This window comes from Eutrema salsugineum, unplaced genomic scaffold, assembly GCF_000478725.1.
Source record: "Eutrema salsugineum unplaced genomic scaffold, Eutsalg1_0 scaffold_5, whole genome shotgun sequence".
Classification (NCBI taxonomy): domain Eukaryota; kingdom Viridiplantae; phylum Streptophyta; class Magnoliopsida; order Brassicales; family Brassicaceae; genus Eutrema; species Eutrema salsugineum.
The window spans coordinates 265,384-285,101 of NW_006256612.1; the positions used below are offsets into that span (position 1 = coordinate 265,384).

General features: G+C 38.4%; 4 protein-coding genes and 1 long non-coding RNA gene across 5 annotated transcripts; 2 read left to right on the plus strand and 3 right to left on the minus strand.

The window, feature by feature from the left end:
- Positions 1-1,555: 1,555 nt before the first annotated feature.
- On the minus strand, positions 1,556-3,092 carry LOC112084097. The gene is made up of 2 exons (XR_002898061.1): positions 2,537-3,092; positions 1,556-1,893 (listed from the first exon to the last, which is right to left on the minus strand). It is a non-coding gene; the product is annotated as an uncharacterized LOC112084097 (long non-coding RNA).
- Positions 3,093-6,297: 3,205 nt separating this feature from the next.
- Positions 6,298-11,279, minus strand: LOC18991619 (FHA domain-containing protein PS1). The gene is made up of 6 exons (XM_024153352.1): positions 10,970-11,279; positions 10,562-10,800; positions 7,574-10,468; positions 7,359-7,494; positions 6,730-7,094; positions 6,298-6,636 (listed from the first exon to the last, which is right to left on the minus strand). The coding sequence occupies exons 1-6, from the start codon at positions 11,277-11,279 to the stop codon at positions 6,358-6,360; spliced, it is 4,224 nt and encodes a 1,407-aa protein (XP_024009120.1). The 3' UTR covers positions 6,298-6,357.
- A 374-nt stretch (positions 11,280-11,653) lies between these two features.
- Positions 11,654-13,723, minus strand: LOC18991620 (transmembrane protein 18). Its single transcript, XM_006396005.2, has 4 exons — positions 13,370-13,723; positions 13,027-13,132; positions 12,220-12,368; positions 11,654-11,988 (listed from the first exon to the last, which is right to left on the minus strand). Exons 1-4 carry the CDS (start codon positions 13,508-13,510, stop codon positions 11,893-11,895), a joined length of 492 nt encoding a protein of 163 aa, XP_006396067.1. The 5' UTR covers positions 13,511-13,723; the 3' UTR covers positions 11,654-11,892.
- A 1,314-nt stretch (positions 13,724-15,037) lies between these two features.
- On the plus strand, positions 15,038-16,069 carry LOC112084119 (mediator of RNA polymerase II transcription subunit 16-like). Its single transcript, XM_024153076.1, has 5 exons — positions 15,038-15,393; positions 15,477-15,544; positions 15,613-15,701; positions 15,803-15,915; positions 16,053-16,069. Exons 1-3 carry the CDS (start codon positions 15,083-15,085, stop codon positions 15,654-15,656), a joined length of 423 nt encoding a protein of 140 aa, XP_024008844.1. The 5' UTR covers positions 15,038-15,082; the 3' UTR covers positions 15,657-15,701; positions 15,803-15,915; positions 16,053-16,069.
- Positions 16,070-16,574: 505 nt separating this feature from the next.
- On the plus strand, positions 16,575-18,023 carry LOC18991621. The gene has a single exon (XM_006396006.2). The coding sequence runs from the start codon at positions 16,575-16,577 to the stop codon at positions 18,021-18,023; it is 1,449 nt and encodes a 482-aa protein (XP_006396068.2).
- Positions 18,024-19,718: the final 1,695 nt, after the last annotated feature.

The window sequence follows — 19,718 nt, forward strand, 5'->3', positions numbered from 1 at the left end:
CGAGTGTGGTACAGATTTAACCCGTGCGTGACTGTGGTCTAGTCAATTGTGGGAACGTGTCTGAGCGATCGAGAAAATTTTTCTTTACCAAATCTGTCCAAGAAAAGCTAAGGTGAGTGCGTGACTGTGGTCTAGTTTAGTCGTTTCTTGCTTAGATGCTTGTCTGTTCCGTGTTGTTTTTGTGCTTGTCATGACATTTCTGCTGGCTACCGTGATGATCAATCCACCTTATCGGTGATCTAGATCAGGCAAGGCGTTCGCGGTTGTGATGCTCGTTGAGGCTTGTCTGGTTGCGGAAGGATCGGCCGGATAAACGTATATGGTCATGTGCAGATAGTTTTTTGTTCTGATGAGTACTTGACTCGATGAATGTTTGATGTGATTATGTTATGGTTTGGTGAGACATGATTACTGCTCTCACTAGAAAATTATGTTGCTTATGCTTCCTTTTATGGATGCAGGTAGTAAGGATGTTTAATCAGCGCAAACGGACTAAGGTTGTGGAGAAAGAGATGGTAAGATCTGGGTAGTTAAGGTCTAGTTTCAATGTAATAGCTTATATGCGAACTGATCATTGTACTAAAACTCCATTTTTAGTTCAAGTATTCTGCTTAATTCCACTTATGTTCGGTTAAGACTTGTCTATTTGATTTAATGCACAAAAAAATTAAGAAAATGCTAAATAATCCGGATCAAAAAAATTAACAAAGTGTTGGTTAAAAACTAAAATCTGGGTTAAGATTCTACACAAAGCTTAGAAGATTACAGGATTGAGTGATGCTTGCGACAGAACTAATATTATATGCTGTGATTTTGGATTTCGGAGATTATGGGCTTTGGCCTAAAACCTCTTACTAACTAAAACAAAATTGCTCATTGATTAAATAAAAAAATGTTTTTATCACCTACCAATAAGACAATAAAAATTTAATACAGAAAAATAAAAAATAATATTTTTTTGCCAAAAAAAATTTTTGTGACGTTATTCCCCGGCTAATAATATAGGACAAAATCTTAATATATTTTAAAAATCAAAATTATTTGAATCCTTAACTTAATAAAAATAATAACAATTTAATTAACAGACTATAAATTACCTAATTTAAATTCTTAAATTCAAGATGAAGCACGGATAAGCTCTTCAAAATTTTCAAAAACCTAAAAGATCAGTTGCAGGTACAAAATCCAACTAAAACCACTGGTCAGAAAACAAACCAGATAATCTGATCAAGTGTTTTTCGCCAATCTTCTTTGTCGCTTTTATTCTGTTTCTCAAAAAACTTCTAAAGGCACTGAGATGACACGATTTTGGCAAAGTGTACATGTTTTTATCTTCTCTATAAATAGTGATTTATCGCTATAATATCTTTATCATAAGAAGCAATTTAGAGAAATTCAAATATATACTCCCACACTTATTAAATATTTATCATTTATCAAAGAAAATTCACGTATGAACTCGTATAAGGAGTTTCAGGATCTTATCACTTACTTATATGGATATTGTTATCATATTATTTTTATTTACGTTGATTGTTATAAAGTCAACTTGTCCTTGCAGAATCATTCATCTCTCTCATATCGTATTTTTCACATCACATGTCATGAATTAGCAAGACCAGGAAAAGATATCTCTTTTATACCTGATTCATTTATCTTTCTGCAACCACATTCTCCATATTACATAATACGAATTTTCGGGTTTAAAAAAAAAAGCGACTCTGTAACATCCCTATCCCGAACTTACTAAAAAACCGAGGAATCGGGCGTGTTAAGTTGATGGTCTAGCCTCATTTGGTTAACCATCAGGTCTGGTCCATGGTGAGAATCATGTATACCAGGAACAAAAACGCCTGTGTAACAACAACATTAGATGAAACAATCCAAGCTAACCTGAAAAGATAAAAGGGAAGAGGAGGGATGACTATTGGGATTACTCAATGAGGACGAGTCTTAGGAGACCCGTTTATCACTTCCAACACATAATATGAATTAAGATATAAAAAGTTCAAATCTAAAACAAGCTCAAGAAAATAATATGAATATAAGTATTTTTTATAAATTGTTATCTTTAATTCTATTTCCTCATTTAATTCTATTTCCAATTCAATTGTCAAATTCATCGATAACATCCTCGACCCTAAATCGATTAATTATCATTTCACAATCACAAACAATTTCACATAAGAGCAAAATGCTCTGCAGAAGAGGAAATACAATCCTGGATTGATCATGTGATGGATACCTAAGTCGATACTAAACAAGCACTGCCGGTTTATTCCTTCCGACGATATTAACTAAGTTCAAGACACTCAAACAGGACCAAAGAAACTAATGAATCTAACATTAAACATCCACACCAACCATCACCAACATTCAATCAATTATAACAATCTAACTCATCAAAGACATTAACAATTCATAGAAACACAACAACATAACCTAACAATAAAACTAGCAGCTTCGGTTTAAGAATAAACTAATCACATCACTAAAACATATATATGAAAGACTGTGAATAGCAACGAGCCCTCACCTTTGCTCTTGCGGAGGAGGAGCAGAAGGAAAGCGGTGCAGTAGAGCATGGAACTCTTCATTGGAGGAGGAGAGGAGTGGTGGCGGCGCGGTGGAGGAAGCTCGCCGTGGATGAAGGTCGGCAAGGAAGAAGCTTTAGCGGTGGTAGAGCTTCATGGCAGCACGAGCAGCGAGGTGAAGCAGTGATGCGGCGGCACGAGGAAGAGGAGACACCGAGTGAGACACCAAGGTGGAGGAGAAGCATCGGCCAAGGAAGAGAGGAAAGGAAGAGAAGGGGCCGTGGCGCGAGGAAGAGGAGAGGGAAGGAGAAGTCACGGCGAGGGAGAGAAGAGGGAAGGAGAAATCGCAGTGAGGGAGAGAGGAAGAGGTGTGGCATGGCGAGAAGGAGGAGAGGAGAAGAAGCTTGCGACATGAAGAAGGAGAAAAAAAAGAGAGGGGGTCGGAATGGAGAAAAAAAAAATAAAGAGTTTGGGTTTATTTTACAGAAAAATTAATAGAGAGGGATTTTTATAAGTGGATTCTGGTTTATGAGAGAAATTAAATTGGATCGGAAAGAAAGAGATAAACCGATTCCAAAATTGGGGTAGCAGTATCTCAGACTCTCTAGTGGACCATTCATCATCTCTTTACTTCCCATTAGCTCACTTCAAACCCGTGTTTGAAAACGTGGCCGTCTTAGTCGATTAATCAGTGATTAAACGCTCGGTGGTTGGCTGCCATCACGACCTGGGCAAAATTGGTAACAAAATTGGAGAAAAAAATATAATGATTCTTTTTTTGAGTTTCAAGGTTAGAATTAAGATATTACATGATAAATTTTTCATATTCATGCTGAAACCAGGAAAACAAAAATAGTGTTAAAACAGAGTTTTGATGTCTCAAAAATGAGTGGCTGTCATTTTATGAGTTTCTAAACTCGTGAAGTATTAATAAAATCCTCTTTCCGTTTCACAAAAAATGCCGTTTTAAAGTTTTATTTTTATCATTTTATGTTTCCAATACATAATTCTAGACAAAAATCTAATTTTAACCTATTAATTTTAGTGTATTAATTGGAAAAAGAGAAATTGCTTAATATATTAACAAAAGGTAATATGAAATATTTAACAATTTTATTAATATGTGTAAAAAATTTTAAAATTACACTTTTTATAAAAAAAGGGAGTAGATGATTAGATAATTGTTATTTTATCATTTATTTATAATAAATGAGAAAATTGACAAATAAATGCTATATGGGTTCGAATTTGGCACATCAAAGCAAATGTCAAGTGTTAAATCACTGGTCCACCGAATAATTATAGCTTCTTACCAAAATATTAGAAATATAACTGTATTATTCTAATTATTTATTTAATTATTTTATTTAAAAAACTCTAAAACTAATTTCTAATTTTCTTTCTAAGCGCTAGGTTCATCTTAACCGTTCGAATAACGGCTAGCAAAGTTTTGAACATAGCTTCAAACCAACAATTTCAGGAAAAAGTAATATGTCTTCACTCCTAAGATACGACCACTTAACTTAGTTGCACCTTCTTGTATTTTCTAGTGGCTAATGACTGATTTATCACAGGTATTATTACTTGTTTGATGTTTTCCAAAAAAGTTATTTATCTCCAACAATTATAATTATTATTACTAATTTTTTGTTAATGTTTTTTTTTTCAAAAACGAAACTGTAACATCCCGATTTCCGGTATATGGAAAGTCTTATAAGGATTGATTTGGCTACCGATGTCAATAAATAACATTTATCTTTTCTGGTCAAATGTGCTGAGAGAACTCCAAAGTTAAGTGTGCTGATGCTGGAGTGATCTCCGGATGGGTGACCTACCGGGAAGTACTCTATGGTACCGTACGAGTGAGGACAAAGCACGGAGAACGATCATATGGTGATTGCCGGAACAGTAGATAAGTCTTACAAGCTTTCCGGACTAACGACTCACGACCGTCGGATAGTGGTGGACCAACGGATTTAAAGAGGGCGTTGGGCCAACGGACCTAGAGAGAGGATGTTGGGCCCACGGATCTAGAGAGGGCGTTGGGCTCACTGGGAGAAACAGTTGGGGGAATTAAGATTGATATCGCTGATCTACGTCTGGTCTCCAAAGGAAAGGCGGGATCGGGGTGTCACAGAAACTATCTAAAGTTTTTCTCAAAAAAAAATATTATGATACTATTGTATAAAAATGTGGAAACGTATCGAAAATTACTAAGAATTAAGCTACCTAAAACGTGGATAAAGGGTTTTTTTTTGTGTTGATCGGGAAAGGAGAGTTACTTAAATTACGAGGAACCAACCTCAAAGTTCAGTTACATCTGCCAAGTGGAGTCTACCTGCCACGAAGGTTCGTTTCGTTCATGCATTCACTGGACCGCCAAAATTGAAAACTAAGGAACTTTTTTTTGTTTGTTATCAAAACAAAACAAAATTAATTATTTTTGATAAAAATAATGGACCGTTGATTGGGAAACACAAGATTCCTAGCTAAATCCCTTAATCGAAGTTACTATGAGATGAGCTAATTAGGATTTGTGAATTTGTCAACGTTAATATCAACGACATTCACCATTTTCAAAACTAACCCAAACTTAACCCAAACTAACCCTTCATTTTCGCTTTGGCATTTCTCGATACTTTACAACCCAAACTTAATGCTCTTTAACTCATTTTAAGTATAAAAAAGATCAGGGAAACTGCATTAAAGAATACACAAAGAAAATATGGAATAAATATATATTTATATTTTTCCGATTTAAACTAATATACTCATTTCGTGTTATCATTACTTTTCAAAATGCAAGTCACATTATACGTTTGGTTGAGAAAGAAAAATATATCAAAAATATAAAATACTCTATTTGAAAAGAAAAAAATACTCTATTTGTTTCTAAATATAAGAGGTAACAAGGAGAAGAAGAGTTCAAAACAATTGTTCTCAATAAAAAAAAAGGAGAAGAGTTCAAAACCAATTAGGATTTTGTTTTTTTTTTCCTAATGAGTAATTGTTTGGGCAAAGTGGGCAAGAATGATTACAACCCAATAAAAGTGGTGGGAACCTCTTAACTGTTGTGTCTATGACTCTCTATTACATCAAAACTCCTTTTTTAGACAAAGTGGAAATAACAAATTTATATTGATTCAACAACCTTAACTCCATAAACGAAAAATACCTCTTCCACTTCCATACTCCTTTTGTTTTATCACACCAAATGTTTAATAACCAAATTTCATAATGTGAAGATCATAAGCATAATCAAAATTTCCAGAAATGCCTCTTTAATTCAAAAAAAAAAAAAACAAAGTTGATTAACCACCAAACTTCAAAACATTTGATTTCAAGTTTATAAAGGAATAGGGACTAATAATATCTCCGGTTCAAGTCTTGACTTTTTCTTAAAAAAAAATTCTTATCACATTAATCCGGCAACGTGTCCACAAATTATGGAGCCACCCATTGGTGGGAATATGCATAGTGCAGGAAATGATAACATCTGTATAGACTAATTTATAATCTTATTATTTACTTCAAAAACGCCCCTTCAAATTATGTATTTTTTCATATTTTGAAGAGTCATTACCACAATATAACAGTAACTGGGTGATTATTTCAAAGCACATTCTTAAATCGTGTTGTCTCTATTTTAAGCATATTCTAATTTTCATGGAAATGACGGATCTCAAGACAAATGCATTCAACAATAAAAAAAGTCAATAGTAATATGAAAATCTCATTATTTCTACAAAAAAAAAGTAGTGCACGTTGTAAGCGAGATGAATTTTTATGGCTTACTTGGAAAAAAGAAACAATAATGGATCCATCAATGAATGTGGTGACCATAGTGAGAGTTATGAAGCAATATGAGCTTCAAGCCTTTTGCTGCTGCAACATTCTCTCCTCTTCCTACTCCACTGAACATTGACTTCTTCTTCCTGTAAGGGAAACAAGTTCGGTTCTCGTTGTACCTTTCTCTCAACACGACGTCGTCTAGATGACTCCAAGTCCTTCCTCTCGGCAAGCTCTCTGTCCACATAAACCTCTCCGAGAAAGGATTCTTCAGACTCTCGTAGAACTCATTTGGCGTCTCACAAATCACACCCTAATTCCAAAACCAAAGCGTTATATTAGTCAACTACACAGAGAGTGCTTTTGTTTTAATAAAAAATTAACGTAATATTGTTAGGATTTTTACCTCTGCCATGGCTTTGATCTTGAGAGTTACATCGTTACTAAGAAGAACGAGTTTTTCGTCGATGTTACGGCTTCGATAAAGTAGTGCACATTCGAGGACTTGATCTTCTGATGTAGGAGAATCGATCTCTGGTGCATTGTGATTCCAGTGAAGTGAAAGCGGGAATGCTGAGCCATTTGACTGAGGAGTAACTGGTGGAGTTGGTGCAATTGCTTTGGTTTCGTCTAATGGGCTTTGGAGTTGAATCCACCATTTGGTTTTAACCTTACATTCTTCGATCCAATCCAGAGCTGAGGAAGCAATCTCTGTTGTTCCTCTAAAGAATATACTGCGATTGCGCTTCGTCTCATTTAGTTCCCTTAACACTGCACAATGAAACCAAAGGTGAGAGACATGTTTCTAATGGTAAAAGATATAGGAACTAAAGATTTGTGTGATTAAGGCACAAGTCATCCATAAACTTATGTTACCACAGAGAAATTCTTCAAGATCTATATGATAGATTCGTCTGCCGTATCTACTTACAGCCTTGTCTTCAAGGATTTGTATGGTTTGTTTATAGAGATTTAGGTGAATAGAGAAACTATTACTGGTCTATGATAGAAAAGAAAAAGACAGGTGGTTTTTACCTGTTCGTGGTACGACCAGATGTGTCCCCTTGAGACCTTGTAGTAAGTGCAGTGCCTTTCTAGACTCCTTGTCGAGGAGTGAAGAAGTGTCCAACACAATGGTCCATTTCATCTTGCTCTTTCCATCGGAAAGGTTCTGAAACACAGTGAAGTAATGGTTAATATATAAGAACTAAACAAAGAATCGATGACAATCAGAATTGCTAAGGACTTACAGAAGAAGAACGCATGCCCCTAGAAATGTTGTTTCTTGCTGATGCAGTAGAAGAATCCTCGATGTATGATTGGCTTTGGGACGAAGATTTTTCAAGTAGAGGTTGAAAAGGTGCCCGTTCAGCTTTCTTCTTCGTAGCCACCGGCTCATCACGCTTCTTCACCTTTGATGTGCTGCTCATGCTGTGTAGATCTGGTTTCTGTTCTGCGATCACTTTTTCTTCCACATGAATATCAAAGAATGGTTTACGTATTGCTTTAGAGGAGGAGCCTTTTGTTTCTTTGATTTCACCAACTTCTCGCAAACGTTTTAGCATATGAGAGTTTGGGGTAAGATTCTCCTTATCTGGTGTAAAGATTTCTGGTTCTGTCAATGCCCCTGAGGCAACAATAGCAATCTTTGACAAGAATGATTTGCCCAGAAGCTTTGAAGAGCTCTTGCTATCTTCAATGTCACCAACATCTTGTAATCTTTTCAACATATGAGAGCTTGGGGTGAGATTTTCTTTGTCAGGAGTAAAGATCTCTGGCTCCAGTTTCTCTGCACTATGATGAACAGTCAGAGATATAGACTTGTCATTTAGAGCCTGTTTTCCATGCAACTGGCCTTTTGGTTGATTCCCAATTTGTTTTTGCTTTCCTTTACTACTGTTGGTCCGGACCTGAAGAACAGAAGTAGCTTTTCCTCTCCTAGACCATATGTTGCATGTGCTCAATCTTATTGGGGAGCTCCTTGAGCTATCCATCTCAGACAGCACATTATCTCTAACAGCCTGTGTTTGAGGGGACTGGTTTTCTTGACTTCCATTATAATCAGAAGGCAGTTCTTCCTTAACCGGTTTTGTATCCTCATATGTTTCTGCAGCCAAGGTTGGACTACCCTTATCAGTATTTCCCTCGCTCTCCATTTCGCTTAGGCTGTAAGATTCTTCAGATCTCTCAAAGCCAATTGACGATTCTCCTTTGGGTTTCTGATTTGGTGTCAACAAGAACATTTGGTTTAGATCCTCAGAAAGGCACGAGCTGCTCCCTTCATCAAATATTTTTTCAGTCTCTCTGTTCATTCCTGGTTTTTTGTTCTGATCCTCTGCCGAACTCACTTCACTCCAGATATCAGATAGAGCTCCGACTTTACTCTTGGGCAGTGGCTGCCAACTCGAGCTCAGACTTTGAATATCTTCTGTATAGATTCTTGAAAGACGTTCGTTGCCACCGAACAAACAATCAGATACTGCAATGGCTTGCCTTGAACCGATCTTGGTTTCTCCATTGCTTTTTTCATGTAAGTTCTCACTATCAGTCTCTATGGCCAATTCAGAACCTAAGAGGCCTCGAGCATCTCCAGTTAAAGTTGGCTCAGTCTGTGAGAAGGAATTAGGAGATACTGCAATAACTTGCCTGGAGACCTCAGTTTCTCCATTGTCTTCGTGACTCAGGGTTTCAGCTCTAGTTAGTGGTTTGGCAGCTACTTCCATTACTTGCTCTGTGACAAACCCACTTTCCCCTCTGACCTCTTGACGTAGGCTCGAATTTTCAACCTCTGCAGCCAATTCAAATGCAGAACAACCTGAGGCTTCAAGTAATGGAATAGACGCACCTCTTTCCATCTCAGAGCTATCCATCTCAGGGAGTGCAGCATCTCTAACAGCATGTGGTTGCTGGGCCTGGTTTTCTTGACTCTCAGTAGAAAGCAGTTCGTCAATCGGTTTTATATCCTCAAATGTTTCTGCAGCCAAGGTTGAAGGAAATGGAACTTCTTTATCAGTATTTTCGTCGCCCCCTATTTCTCTTAAGTTGTAAAGGTCTCCAAATCTATCAGAGCCAACTGACGTCTCTTTTTCGGGTTTCAGATTTGCTAATGACAATAAATTTTGTGTACTACTCTGCTCAAGGTCCTCAGAATGGGACAAGCTGCTCCCTTCATCAAATATTGGTTCAATCTCTTTGTTCATTCCTGGTTTTGTATCCTGGTCTCCTGCAGGATTCACTTCATTGAGTTTTTGATGTAGGTTCTCACTATCAGTCTCTATGGACACTTCACTTCGGAATTCAGAACCTAAGTCACCTCGGGCATCTTCAGTTACAGTTTCTAACAGTCCCTCGGCTTGAGGAGAGGAATTGGGAGAAACTGCAATAACTTCACCATTGTCTACGTTACTCCAAATGTCAGCCTTCTTTGATTCGCCAGATGCTTCCGTTACTTGCTTTCTGACAAACTCAGTTTCTCCAGTGACATCTTGACAAAGGCTCAGAATCGCAACCTCTGCAGCCAATTCAAATGCAGTACAACCCGAGGCTTCAAGGCAGCCATCAATCTGTCCCTTAACTGGAGAGCAGCCGCTACTTGGATTTTCTGTTTTGGCTTCTATAGTATTTACAGCCTTCTCTAGGGAAGCCTGGACATCTTCTGTGAGAATTAGTCTTGCTTTCTCAATGGAATCACTTGGAAGTGGAAGCAATGACGTCTCCTTTGCAGCTAGATATGGATCCTCATCCTCATTAAAGACTGATGACACCATCCTCTCTGACATCACATTCAGAAGCAGATCGCCTCTTACATCCCATTCATCAGCCTCTGCAACAACTTCAGGTTCAGAACAGCCAACAACCTCCATGGAGCCACAACTCTGCTGCTTACTTGGGGCACAGTTGTTAGTTGGCATTTCTGCTGCAGCTTCTATAACATCCAAGTCCCACTTTGATGAATCCTGCAAATCTTCAATCAGTTGTAGCTTTTGTGTATTGACAGAATCTCTTGGAGATGCAAGCGGCAACAAAATCTCCCTAGTCGTAATATATGTATCCTCATCCTCACTAGGGACTGATGATCCACTTCCTTCAGACGTCACATCCAGATGTAGATATCCGTCATCAACCAATTCAGTCTTCTCTAGTGACTGCAGTGAAGGTAGATACAGTCTCAGGCTAAGCAAATACACCATCAGATAACTATAGAACTAAGCAATCGGATAAACTAACAAATGTCTAACCTGGTGCGCAACCTCTGGATTTTCTGCTTCAAGCATTCTATTCTCTTCGTCTTGCTCCATCACTGTAGATGCATCGAGTGGTGAAACAAATGGATTGTCGATATCATACGCACGGCTTAGGGGAATCCAATGCAGCCTATAGATCCTTGTTGAGCCACCGATTCTAATAATATCGCCTTCCTTGACCTCGATACAAGCATCTGGCTCGACTTTCTGATCCGTAACCCAAGTCCCATGTACTAAATCGAAGGAAACTCCAAATCAAACAACCAGAAACGTATACACCGACAATCCAATTGAACGAAAACTTCACATGAAATCGATGAGAACAATCTAATCGTGGATGACCAAATAAATTTCGTCGAGAAATCCCTAGAAATCGAAATGGAGTAAGAGATGATTTCGTACCAGAGGACAGATCCGTGACGAAGAGCTTCTGGAGAGAAGGAACAGTGCGGATTTGCAAGTGGTATCTGCTAATGCTAGGGTGCGTTAGCAGAATATCGCAGTCTGGATGCCGACCGACGAGCAGAATCTCCTCTACCTCGTCACCATCGTCGCGAACAGCGTTACTGTTTCTCTCCGGCGATGAGAAATCGCGACTGTTGACGACGAAGATGTTCTTGAGAATCGCACCGTTTTTCAGCACTGTGAACACAGGGATCGTCTTCTCCCGCACTCGTTGCTCTTCCATCGGTTTCTCTTCCTTCACTTCCATGGATGAGACTAAGAACCAAAGAGGAAGATATTATCGAGTTACGGATTTCGAAAACACAGAGAAGAAAGAAGATTAAGAGAGTCGTCTTCAAATCTCGTGATTCTCTCTCTCTATCTCTTCGTGATTGATTTGAACGAGTTTTGATTTTTGAAAACGAAGGAGTCCGTTGAAGAGTGCCGAGTCGACGACGACTTCTATTAACTCGTAACGGCTAATTGTGTAATCTCTAACACTATTTCAAATTCACAAAACCATTCTTAATTTATCCCTTAATCGTACGGTTGAGGTTTCTTTAGCATAATTTCGGTTCAATTCGAGATTTTTCAACACCTTTCAAAAAAAAAAACCGACATTAAAAAATTACAGAACCAATCAATTTCTAAAATTTCGATTTAAATAATGCAAGTGTTCTTTCGATTTAGGGAAAATTAAGTTCGGGGATTCAAAACTCTACCAAAACAAACCGAAATAGAAGTAATTGGCTTGGTTTGGTCGGTTTGGTTCGGTTCAAATCGATTCGGCGAATTACATTAGAGAACAAAACGGTTTGTTGCTGCAAAGTGAGTATACATAAATGTAAGAAAGGATGTGCTAAGAGAGAGAGAGTTGGGATCTATTCCTGCTTGGTACGAGCAAGCCTTGCACGATGCCTGAGCTCTGCTCTTTTCCATTTTACGATTAAGTAGCAAAGCGAAAACAGTGTGTTTATCTGTCAGAAAAACACAACACTCCATCAAATTTTCAATGCGATTAGAAACATGCTTAAAACCACCACATATCATTGTTCTTAACTCAAACATGCAAACAGATCCTCGAAATTTTAGTTACAATGGTCTGTTTGGTCAAGAAAATTTTGATGCACTACTAACAAAATCTGTTTCATTATAAGCAGGGAAGAAAGGGGAAGAGAGAAAAAGAGGGGCATTGTTGAACACATTACCAGGATTATCATTGCAATGACCAGAAGTGGTCCTGACCAGAGAACAGAGAGGAAGACTCCATGCGGGTCAAAGTAGTTTTGAGTTGAGAAGCGCTTCCAGTTTTTTCTCAAGAGCCTGTTGAGAGTCTCTGCAAAGTATACCCCAGCCACTGCAGAATTGTTTTTGGTCACATAATCATTATCAATCACGAAGAGGAAACAGTAAATGGAGATGCCAGTCATTAACTTCATAATTCAAATTGTATAGAACAAGTGTGAATATCATATTATCCATTTCACCAACCATTGTCTCCGAGACTTTTCTAGCATACTAACTAACTCATAGAGACAGAGACCCAAGCAAATTATTTCTCCATATGCATGGTGTGGCACTCTCTAACAATGGATCTAGAGATATCCAAATATATATTTGTACTCAACAAAAAAAAAAGCCTAGGTTGTTGATTCATAAGCTATTCTGAAGGAAGAAATTATCAAAAACTGCATGGTACAAGTATTGAAACTAGGTCCCAATCCTTGATTCAATATGAATAGTGCAACCTAGCCTAGTGAGATCATTGGATCAAGTAAGAACACTGATAACAAAAGGGAGGAAAAGAGATGAAATAAAAAAACTCAAGACTCTAAACTATAGTAACATAGCAGACTTGTAACTTGCAACACCGAAGCGATGAAGAAGATGAAAAAAATCAATGTAATTCCAAGAGATACGTTGCTAAGAATGTCGAGTAGATTATTTTGACAACAAAGCCTAACACAGAGAAGCGTCTAAAAGAGACTAGAGAACAGTTTCAAAGAGAAACTTACATGCCATTAAGAACAAGAACATATGGAAGTTAAGATGCCTTCTAGAAAGAAGAGTAACCATTAGCAACAGAGCATGAAACGCCATTAATCCCATAATCCAAGGTTCCTGCAAAACAATCAATCCAAGTATGTTAACTAAAGAAACCCATTGAGAAAAACCCAATGCGGAGAGTTAATATTTGAAATATAAACCCTAAAGCACCGAGAATGGAAGATTTGTCGTTTTTAATCAATGACTATAATCCAGGGTAGGCGAGAAATTCGATTGATAACGAAGGATTCTTCTCCTTTTTCGCGAAAGCTAAACTAGAAAATTCACAAGGAAAAAACATATACTCATTACCTTCCAATCAATCGCGTGGAAAAATCCCAAGAAATTCTCGTAGGCAGGTTGTAATCCGGTTCGGAGCTCTCCGGAGAGTTTCTGGACCAGATCCGCCATGAGATCCATTTGCTGCTCCATCGCCGATCTTATTTCCTCCATTGTCTACTCAAATTCACCCTTAAAAATCAGATTCTAGTTTTGAAATCGCAGCGATGATGTATGTAATCACACTCTCTAAGTAATCAAATCCTTTTCTTCTCCTTCGTTTTTCTCAGTTTCTAATTCTCTCTACTTTCTCACGCTCTCGCCAAGTTTTTGCTTGCGCTCAAGGCTTTTTTTTTTTTTTTTTGTCAACTTATTGCTCTCGAAGTTGCCAGAAAAAAAAAAAATAATCTTATATATAAAATTTGCTCAACTCTCTCCAGTTGAATGACACATCAGCATTAGAGAGATTGACACATATCCATTTATAATATTAATAATAAAAAACTAATTAAATTTAAAGTAAATACATTAAAAAACAAAAATAAATACTTATATGTATTTATATTAAAATGATATTTAAATTTAATTTAAATATATTAAAATTTATAAATATTATATAATACAAAAAATTTTAAATGCATTCTATCTTTTTTTTCAAGTGTTTTAAATTTTAATTTCAAACTAAAAATATAATTAAATTTTATTGTAAATGAAAACAAATTATGAAACAGAATAAGTTAAAAAGTTTCAAATAATTTTATATAAAACTCCAACTAATAAAATGATAAAACACAAAGAATATTTAATAAACAATTAAAAAGATAAAAATTATTAAAAAAAATAATAATAAAAAGGTGTCCACATGAAAATGTCATACAATTTTTTAAAAATCAAAAAAATGGAATTAATAAAATATATATAACCAAAAAATTTCAAAATGATAAATTAAGAAAGTTAATAAGTATTATATTAGTAAGATTTACAAGAATAATAAGAATATGAAGATCGAAGAAAAATTAAATATTTCTCTATGATATTCAACGTATATTTTTAAGTGAACTATTACGTTTTCATGCAAAAATTAAAAAAACTAGATTTTTTAGTCTCTTATTATTTTAAGAGAAAATTAGACTATTTGACATAAGTGGTGTAGAAGAGGTTACAAATAATATATCATCAAGAAAAAATAAAAAAAAGTAAAAATATTTTAAATGCAAAAATATTGATAATAAACATAAAATTCAATATAAATTTTAAAAATATATTATTTAAAATATAAATTAAAATAAAGTCTGCGAATACGCGCAGAGTCTGTCCTAATAATTATAGTTGTTTTTTCACTTTTTTATGGTTGATTTTTTTATGGATAAAATTAAATTTTGTAATGTTCAAACCACAAGTCTTTAAACTTGATAAAGAAATTAAAAAAAAAAAGGAAGATGGTAAGAAAACGAAGCAAAAAAGTAATAATATAGAGAAAGTCACCAAGGTGTTCTGATCAGAATGTTTTGTTTTTCTTCGTCCCGGCGACGACTGTGGCACAAACCCTAAACAAACCAAAAAAAAAAATCGCATTTTTCGATTTTGATTTTGGTTTTGGTTTTTGGAATTTTCCCCGCACTAAAGTCCCCCACTAACCCTTTCTCTCTCTCTCTACGCACAGTGCTTTTTGTCGCCTTCAATCGTGAATTTTTGGTCACTCTTTGATTTTTATAAAGATTAGGGTTTTGTTCCTTTCTCGCTGACATGAATCAGCAACAGCCGGAAGTTTCTCTGGGTAATAGCGGTGGAGGAAACATCGAGGCTCCTGCTACGGAGGAAGGAGAAGAAGAAGAAGTAGAGCAGCAGCAGCAGCAGCTGGAGGAGTCTGAATCTAGGGATCCAATTGTCGTCGAGGAGAAATCTTTAGAGAAATCAACAGAGAACATAGAGAAAGAGGATCATCAAATGGAGGTTGATCTTGTGAGTCCGGCCACTGTTTTCTGCGTCAAGCTTAAACAGCCCAATTCCAATTTGCTTCATAAGATGAGCGTCCCTGAATTGTGCCGTAACTTCAGGTTTTCAACTTTGCTCTTTCTCCGATCGACCCTTTTTTTTCCAAATTTTCCGGCGAAATCACCGATTCCCTTGTTTTTGTCAGTGCCGTTGCGTGGTGTGGCAAATTGAATGCTATAGCTTGCGCTTCCGAACCTGTGCCAGGATTCCAAGGTTTGAGTTTTGTTAATTTTTGTATCTCTTTATTTCTCATTTTCATCTTTTTTTCTCATCTCTTGCAGCTCCAAGGCAAATCCACCTTTTTGGATCCCGATTCATATTTTGATACCGGAGCGCCCAACTGAGTGTGCAGTGTTTAATGTTGTGGCAGGTATTTTGATATTGCTTTTCTTTTTTTTTTCAGTGAACTTTGTTGCTCTAGATACCAGAGTTTTTGTTTTAGATGATTATGATGCAATTTTGTTCTTGTAGATTCTCCTCGTGATTCTGTCCAATTTATCGAATGGTCTCCTACTTCTTGTCCTCGTGCGTTACTCATTGCTAATTTTCATGGACGGATAACTATCTGGACGCAGCCTACTCAGGTTAGTACTCCTGATCACTGCGATCGACCATTGATTCACCTTTATAAGTCTTCTGTATCTTATTCTTTTAATCTTGCACTTGCGCCAGGATGTTTACCACACCCTCGTTTGATCTGTTATCTTGATTGTTCTTGCAGGGTTCGGCTAATCTAGTAACAATAAAATTAGTTAAAAAGAAATTATCGACGTCAGCTCGTATTCACAATGATGCCCCCGTGGCTTCACATTACCATGCGAAATCAATTACAGACCGAAGATTCTCCAGTTTAAAAAAGTTTGGGGGAAAGCGTAGGATACTCCCTTTTTTCGCTCAGGCCTCTCTAGTTAGTCTAGAGGGTTTGCTTTAAGTTCCTTGGCTTACTTTCTCTCTCTCGGTTGTTGAGTGGAGCACAATTCCCGGCTTAATTGCAACGGTTTTTTAGTAACTACATATCCCCCTTCCTTTCGTTGTTCCCGGGTTTCCTTTTCCTTACTCAATCCTTTCCTTTTCTTCCCAATCTTGTCAATCAAGCTTCCTCTCCAATATGATTTCCCTTAAAATTTGCTCCGAATATTGCCTCCTCAAGGGCAAATTTAATGTGGTGTTGATTGACATTCTTCCTAGGTTAAACACTTTACGTCTCCGGTGTCCTCTTCCGCGCGGTGCAACTCCCATATCGATGGCTGAAAATCTTCACCGTGCCATCGGTGGCTTATCACTGGATGATGAAGACCCAATTGTGCTTCCGGACAATCCCAAGTTCAAAGTTTTTGATGAGAACGCTACTAGCCTCATGGGCCGGCTTCTCAACCCGGATTGTCAACCAATGGCGAGGATGATTGAGTATATGCCGCGAGCCTGGCGGGTTTTTGACCGTGTAAGGGGAATTGCTCTATCCCGAGATAGATTCCAGTTTGTTTTCCAAAAAGAGGAAGATCTACTCACGGTTCTAAAGGATAGGCCCTGGTCCTATAACCATTGGACGATGGTGCTGGAGAGATGGACCCCCAATCCACCACCGGACTTTCTTTCCTCCTTTGAGGTTTGGATCCGTATTAAACACATTCCTATCAACTATTATACTGTGGAGACAATGTTCGAATTGGCTAAAGCCATTGGGCATGTTGAGGAGATTGCTTACGATCCCAAAGTATCTCAGAAGACAGAGTATGTTCGTGCCAGAGTCACTTTTGATGCCTCGAAACCTGCCCGCGAAGCGAGGAATCTATCTCTGCCCACAGGAGAAACTGTCCTCATAGAATACGATTACGAGAAACTTCATAAGAAGTGTTTTCACTGTTTCCGGCTCACTCATGAAAAAGCTATGTGCCCGATGGTACGGAAGCCATCAGGATATGGGAAAGCTTCCATGCAGAGGAAAGGGGCAGATCTTCAACGGACGGATGTTAACACTGCAGGCCCTTCCCAGCAGGTTCCTTCTACGGCGAAGTCTCCGACTAAGGGTAACATTACATCTGGGCCCTCTCAGCTGTTGTTAGCAGGTCCTCCGGGGTTTCCTCCCCTGTTTCCGGAACTATCCAAACAAGATCAGGTTATGGCGATGCAATATATATCCCATGCCAATGAGACTGAAAGGAGAGCGAGGATAGGCAGAGTTAGACAAGCGATAGAGGACTCGGCCTCAGAGTCATCAGCGCACCAAACAAAAATATCGCACGATCTGAACAAGAACAAGGGGCACGTTTTTGGTTACAATGAGACTCAGGAACAACCAAAAAGAGCTCATACCAAGCCATCTCTTTCGGCGCCGACTCAAGCCGGTTCAAACAGCCTCGATGGTGAAGTGGTTTCGTCATGCAATTTATCTGTTCCTCTCCCTGATATGGTTTCAACGGGTTTTAGTATGGGATCCTCATGTGGTACCTCATACACCGGGAACCTTAAATCGGGTAAGAAGAGTAGAAAGCGACCACCCTCATGGAAGAGACACCCCAGAACAAACATTAAGGACTCTGGAAACGATGAAGTTCGGGTGGAAATAGCTCCTCCTCCTGATGGCTCCGCTAAACGCAAATCTGCTGCAGAACTTACAGTTCCGATTAACAAAACCCCAAAAACCAACAACGAAACGGTGGCTTCCGATTTGAAGCCGCTGCAATCCCAATGAGCATATTGAGTTGGAACTGTCGAGGGGCGGGAAACACCGAGACAGTTCGTCGCTTACGGGGAATTCGCAAAAAGTTCTTCCCCGATTTTGTTGTTTCTCATGGAGACTAAGCAAAAGTTTGGGTACATTTCGAATTTGAAAATCAGTTTGGGTTATGATGAGTTGATTACAGTCGAGCCTGTTGGATTAAGTGGAGACTTGGTGGTAATGTGGAAGAAGAGTTTTCAGGTGGTGGTTTTGTCGTCGGATAAGAGGGTCATCGATCTGAGGGTCAAGATGGGTTCTCTCAATTTCTTTTTAATGTGTGTGTACGGCGATCCGGTGCGAGCTAATAGACACGTGGTCTGGGATCAGCTTTCATCTATTGGGATGAATCGTGATGAGGCGTGGGTGCTAGTTGGTGACTTCAATGAGTTGATGAATAACTCCGAGAAGTTGGGAGGCCCAATACGGGCGGAATCTACTTTCTGGGGTTTTCGGACTATGGCTGAGAATTGCAAAATTCAGGAAATGCGAAGCTCTGGTAATACTTTCTCTTGGGCGGGCTGGAGAGACCAAATCTGGGTCCAATGCCGACTCGACAGATGCTTTGGGAACCATGAATGGTTCCGTTTATTCCCTCGCTCACAAGTTGAGTACTTAGATATGAGGTCTTCGGATCATCGTCCTTTAAGAATCCATTTTGCGCTAGAGAGTGACGATCCAAACAGGGGCAGATTCTTCTTTGACAAGCGTATGATTGGGAAAGCAGACATTGAGAATGTTGTCAAGGAAGCATGGAGAGATTTGCCTGGGAACACCAACACTCCCTTGTTGGATCGTATTAGTAACTGTCGTCGTGGACTGGCTAGGTGGAAAAAGAACTCGGGTTTAAATTCCTTGGATCGTATCCAGAGATTAGAAAGAAGTCTAGAGATAGAGGTCTCAAAAACTTCCCCTAATCAAACCAGGATGTTTAACCTCAAGCGTGACTTAGCAAATGCATATCACGAGGAGGAAGTCTTTTGGAAACAGAGGAGCAAAGAACAATGGCTTAAGGCTGGGGACTGCAACACCACATATTTCCACAACAGTGTTAAAGGAAAGAAGCTCCGCAACCAGATTATAATGCTCAAATACGAAAATGTGATTGAGCAATTCACTGAGGGCTCTAAAGGTAATGTGGCGGTTGAGTACTTTAAGGACCTGTTTATGAGCTCGAATCCCTTCGACATGGAGACTCTTTTCGTTGGGTTAACAAGCAGGGTATCGACAGAGATGAATGAGATCCTCACAGCTCCTTTCTCAGATGATGAGATCAAATCTGCAGTCTTCTCGATTAAAAGCAGTAGTGCGCCTGGAGAAGATGGGCTCACTGGGCTTTTCTATCAGAAGTTTTGGCACATTGTTGGGCCTGCAGTGTCCAAAGAGGTTCACAACTTTTTCCAAACTTCCATCATTCCTCCGGGTTGGAACCATACACAGCTCAGCCTTTTACCTAAAGTTTCTAACCCTTGTGTTATGAAGGACCTAAGGCCCATCAGTCTGTGTTCGGTCCAATACAAAATTATTTCGAAGATACTTTGTCGGCGCCTCAAGCAAATTTTACCGAAGATCATATCGGATACTCAGGGTGCCTTTGTATCAGGCCGGTTGATCTCCGACAACATCATCATCGCGCACGAAATGATTCACGGTCTCTGCACCAATCAGGCA

Excerpts from the sequence above, each read along its gene's own strand:
- LOC18991621 (XM_006396006.2), top strand. The coding sequence starts at position 16,575 with ATGGCTGAAAATCTTCACCGTGCCATCGGTGGCTTATCACTGGATGAT.
- LOC112084119 (XM_024153076.1), top strand. The coding sequence starts at position 15,083 with ATGAATCAGCAACAGCCGGAAGTTTCTCTGGGTAATAGCGGTGGAGGA. Across the intron at positions 15,394-15,476 it reads GAATTGTGCCGTAACTTCAG|TGCCGTTGCGTGGTGTGGCA; the intron begins GTTTTCAACTTT and ends TGTTTTTGTCAG. Across the intron at positions 15,545-15,612 it reads ACCTGTGCCAGGATTCCAAG|CTCCAAGGCAAATCCACCTT; the intron begins GTTTGAGTTTTG and ends CATCTCTTGCAG.
- LOC18991619 (XM_024153352.1), bottom strand. The coding sequence starts at position 11,279 with ATGGAAGTGAAGGAAGAGAAACCGATGGAAGAGCAACGAGTGCGGGAG. Across the intron at positions 10,801-10,969 it reads CGTCACGGATCTGTCCTCTG|TACATGGGACTTGGGTTACG; the intron begins GTACGAAATCAT and ends CCTTCGATTTAG. Across the intron at positions 10,469-10,561 it reads ATCCAGAGGTTGCGCACCAG|TCACTAGAGAAGACTGAATT; the intron begins GTTAGACATTTG and ends CCTTCACTGCAG.
- LOC18991620 (XM_006396005.2), bottom strand. The coding sequence starts at position 13,510 with ATGGAGGAAATAAGATCGGCGATGGAGCAGCAAATGGATCTCATGGCG. Across the intron at positions 13,133-13,369 it reads TCCACGCGATTGATTGGAAG|GAACCTTGGATTATGGGATT; the intron begins GTAATGAGTATA and ends ATTGTTTTGCAG. Across the intron at positions 12,369-13,026 it reads GTTCTTGTTCTTAATGGCAT|TGGCTGGGGTATACTTTGCA; the intron begins GTAAGTTTCTCT and ends ACAATTCTGCAG.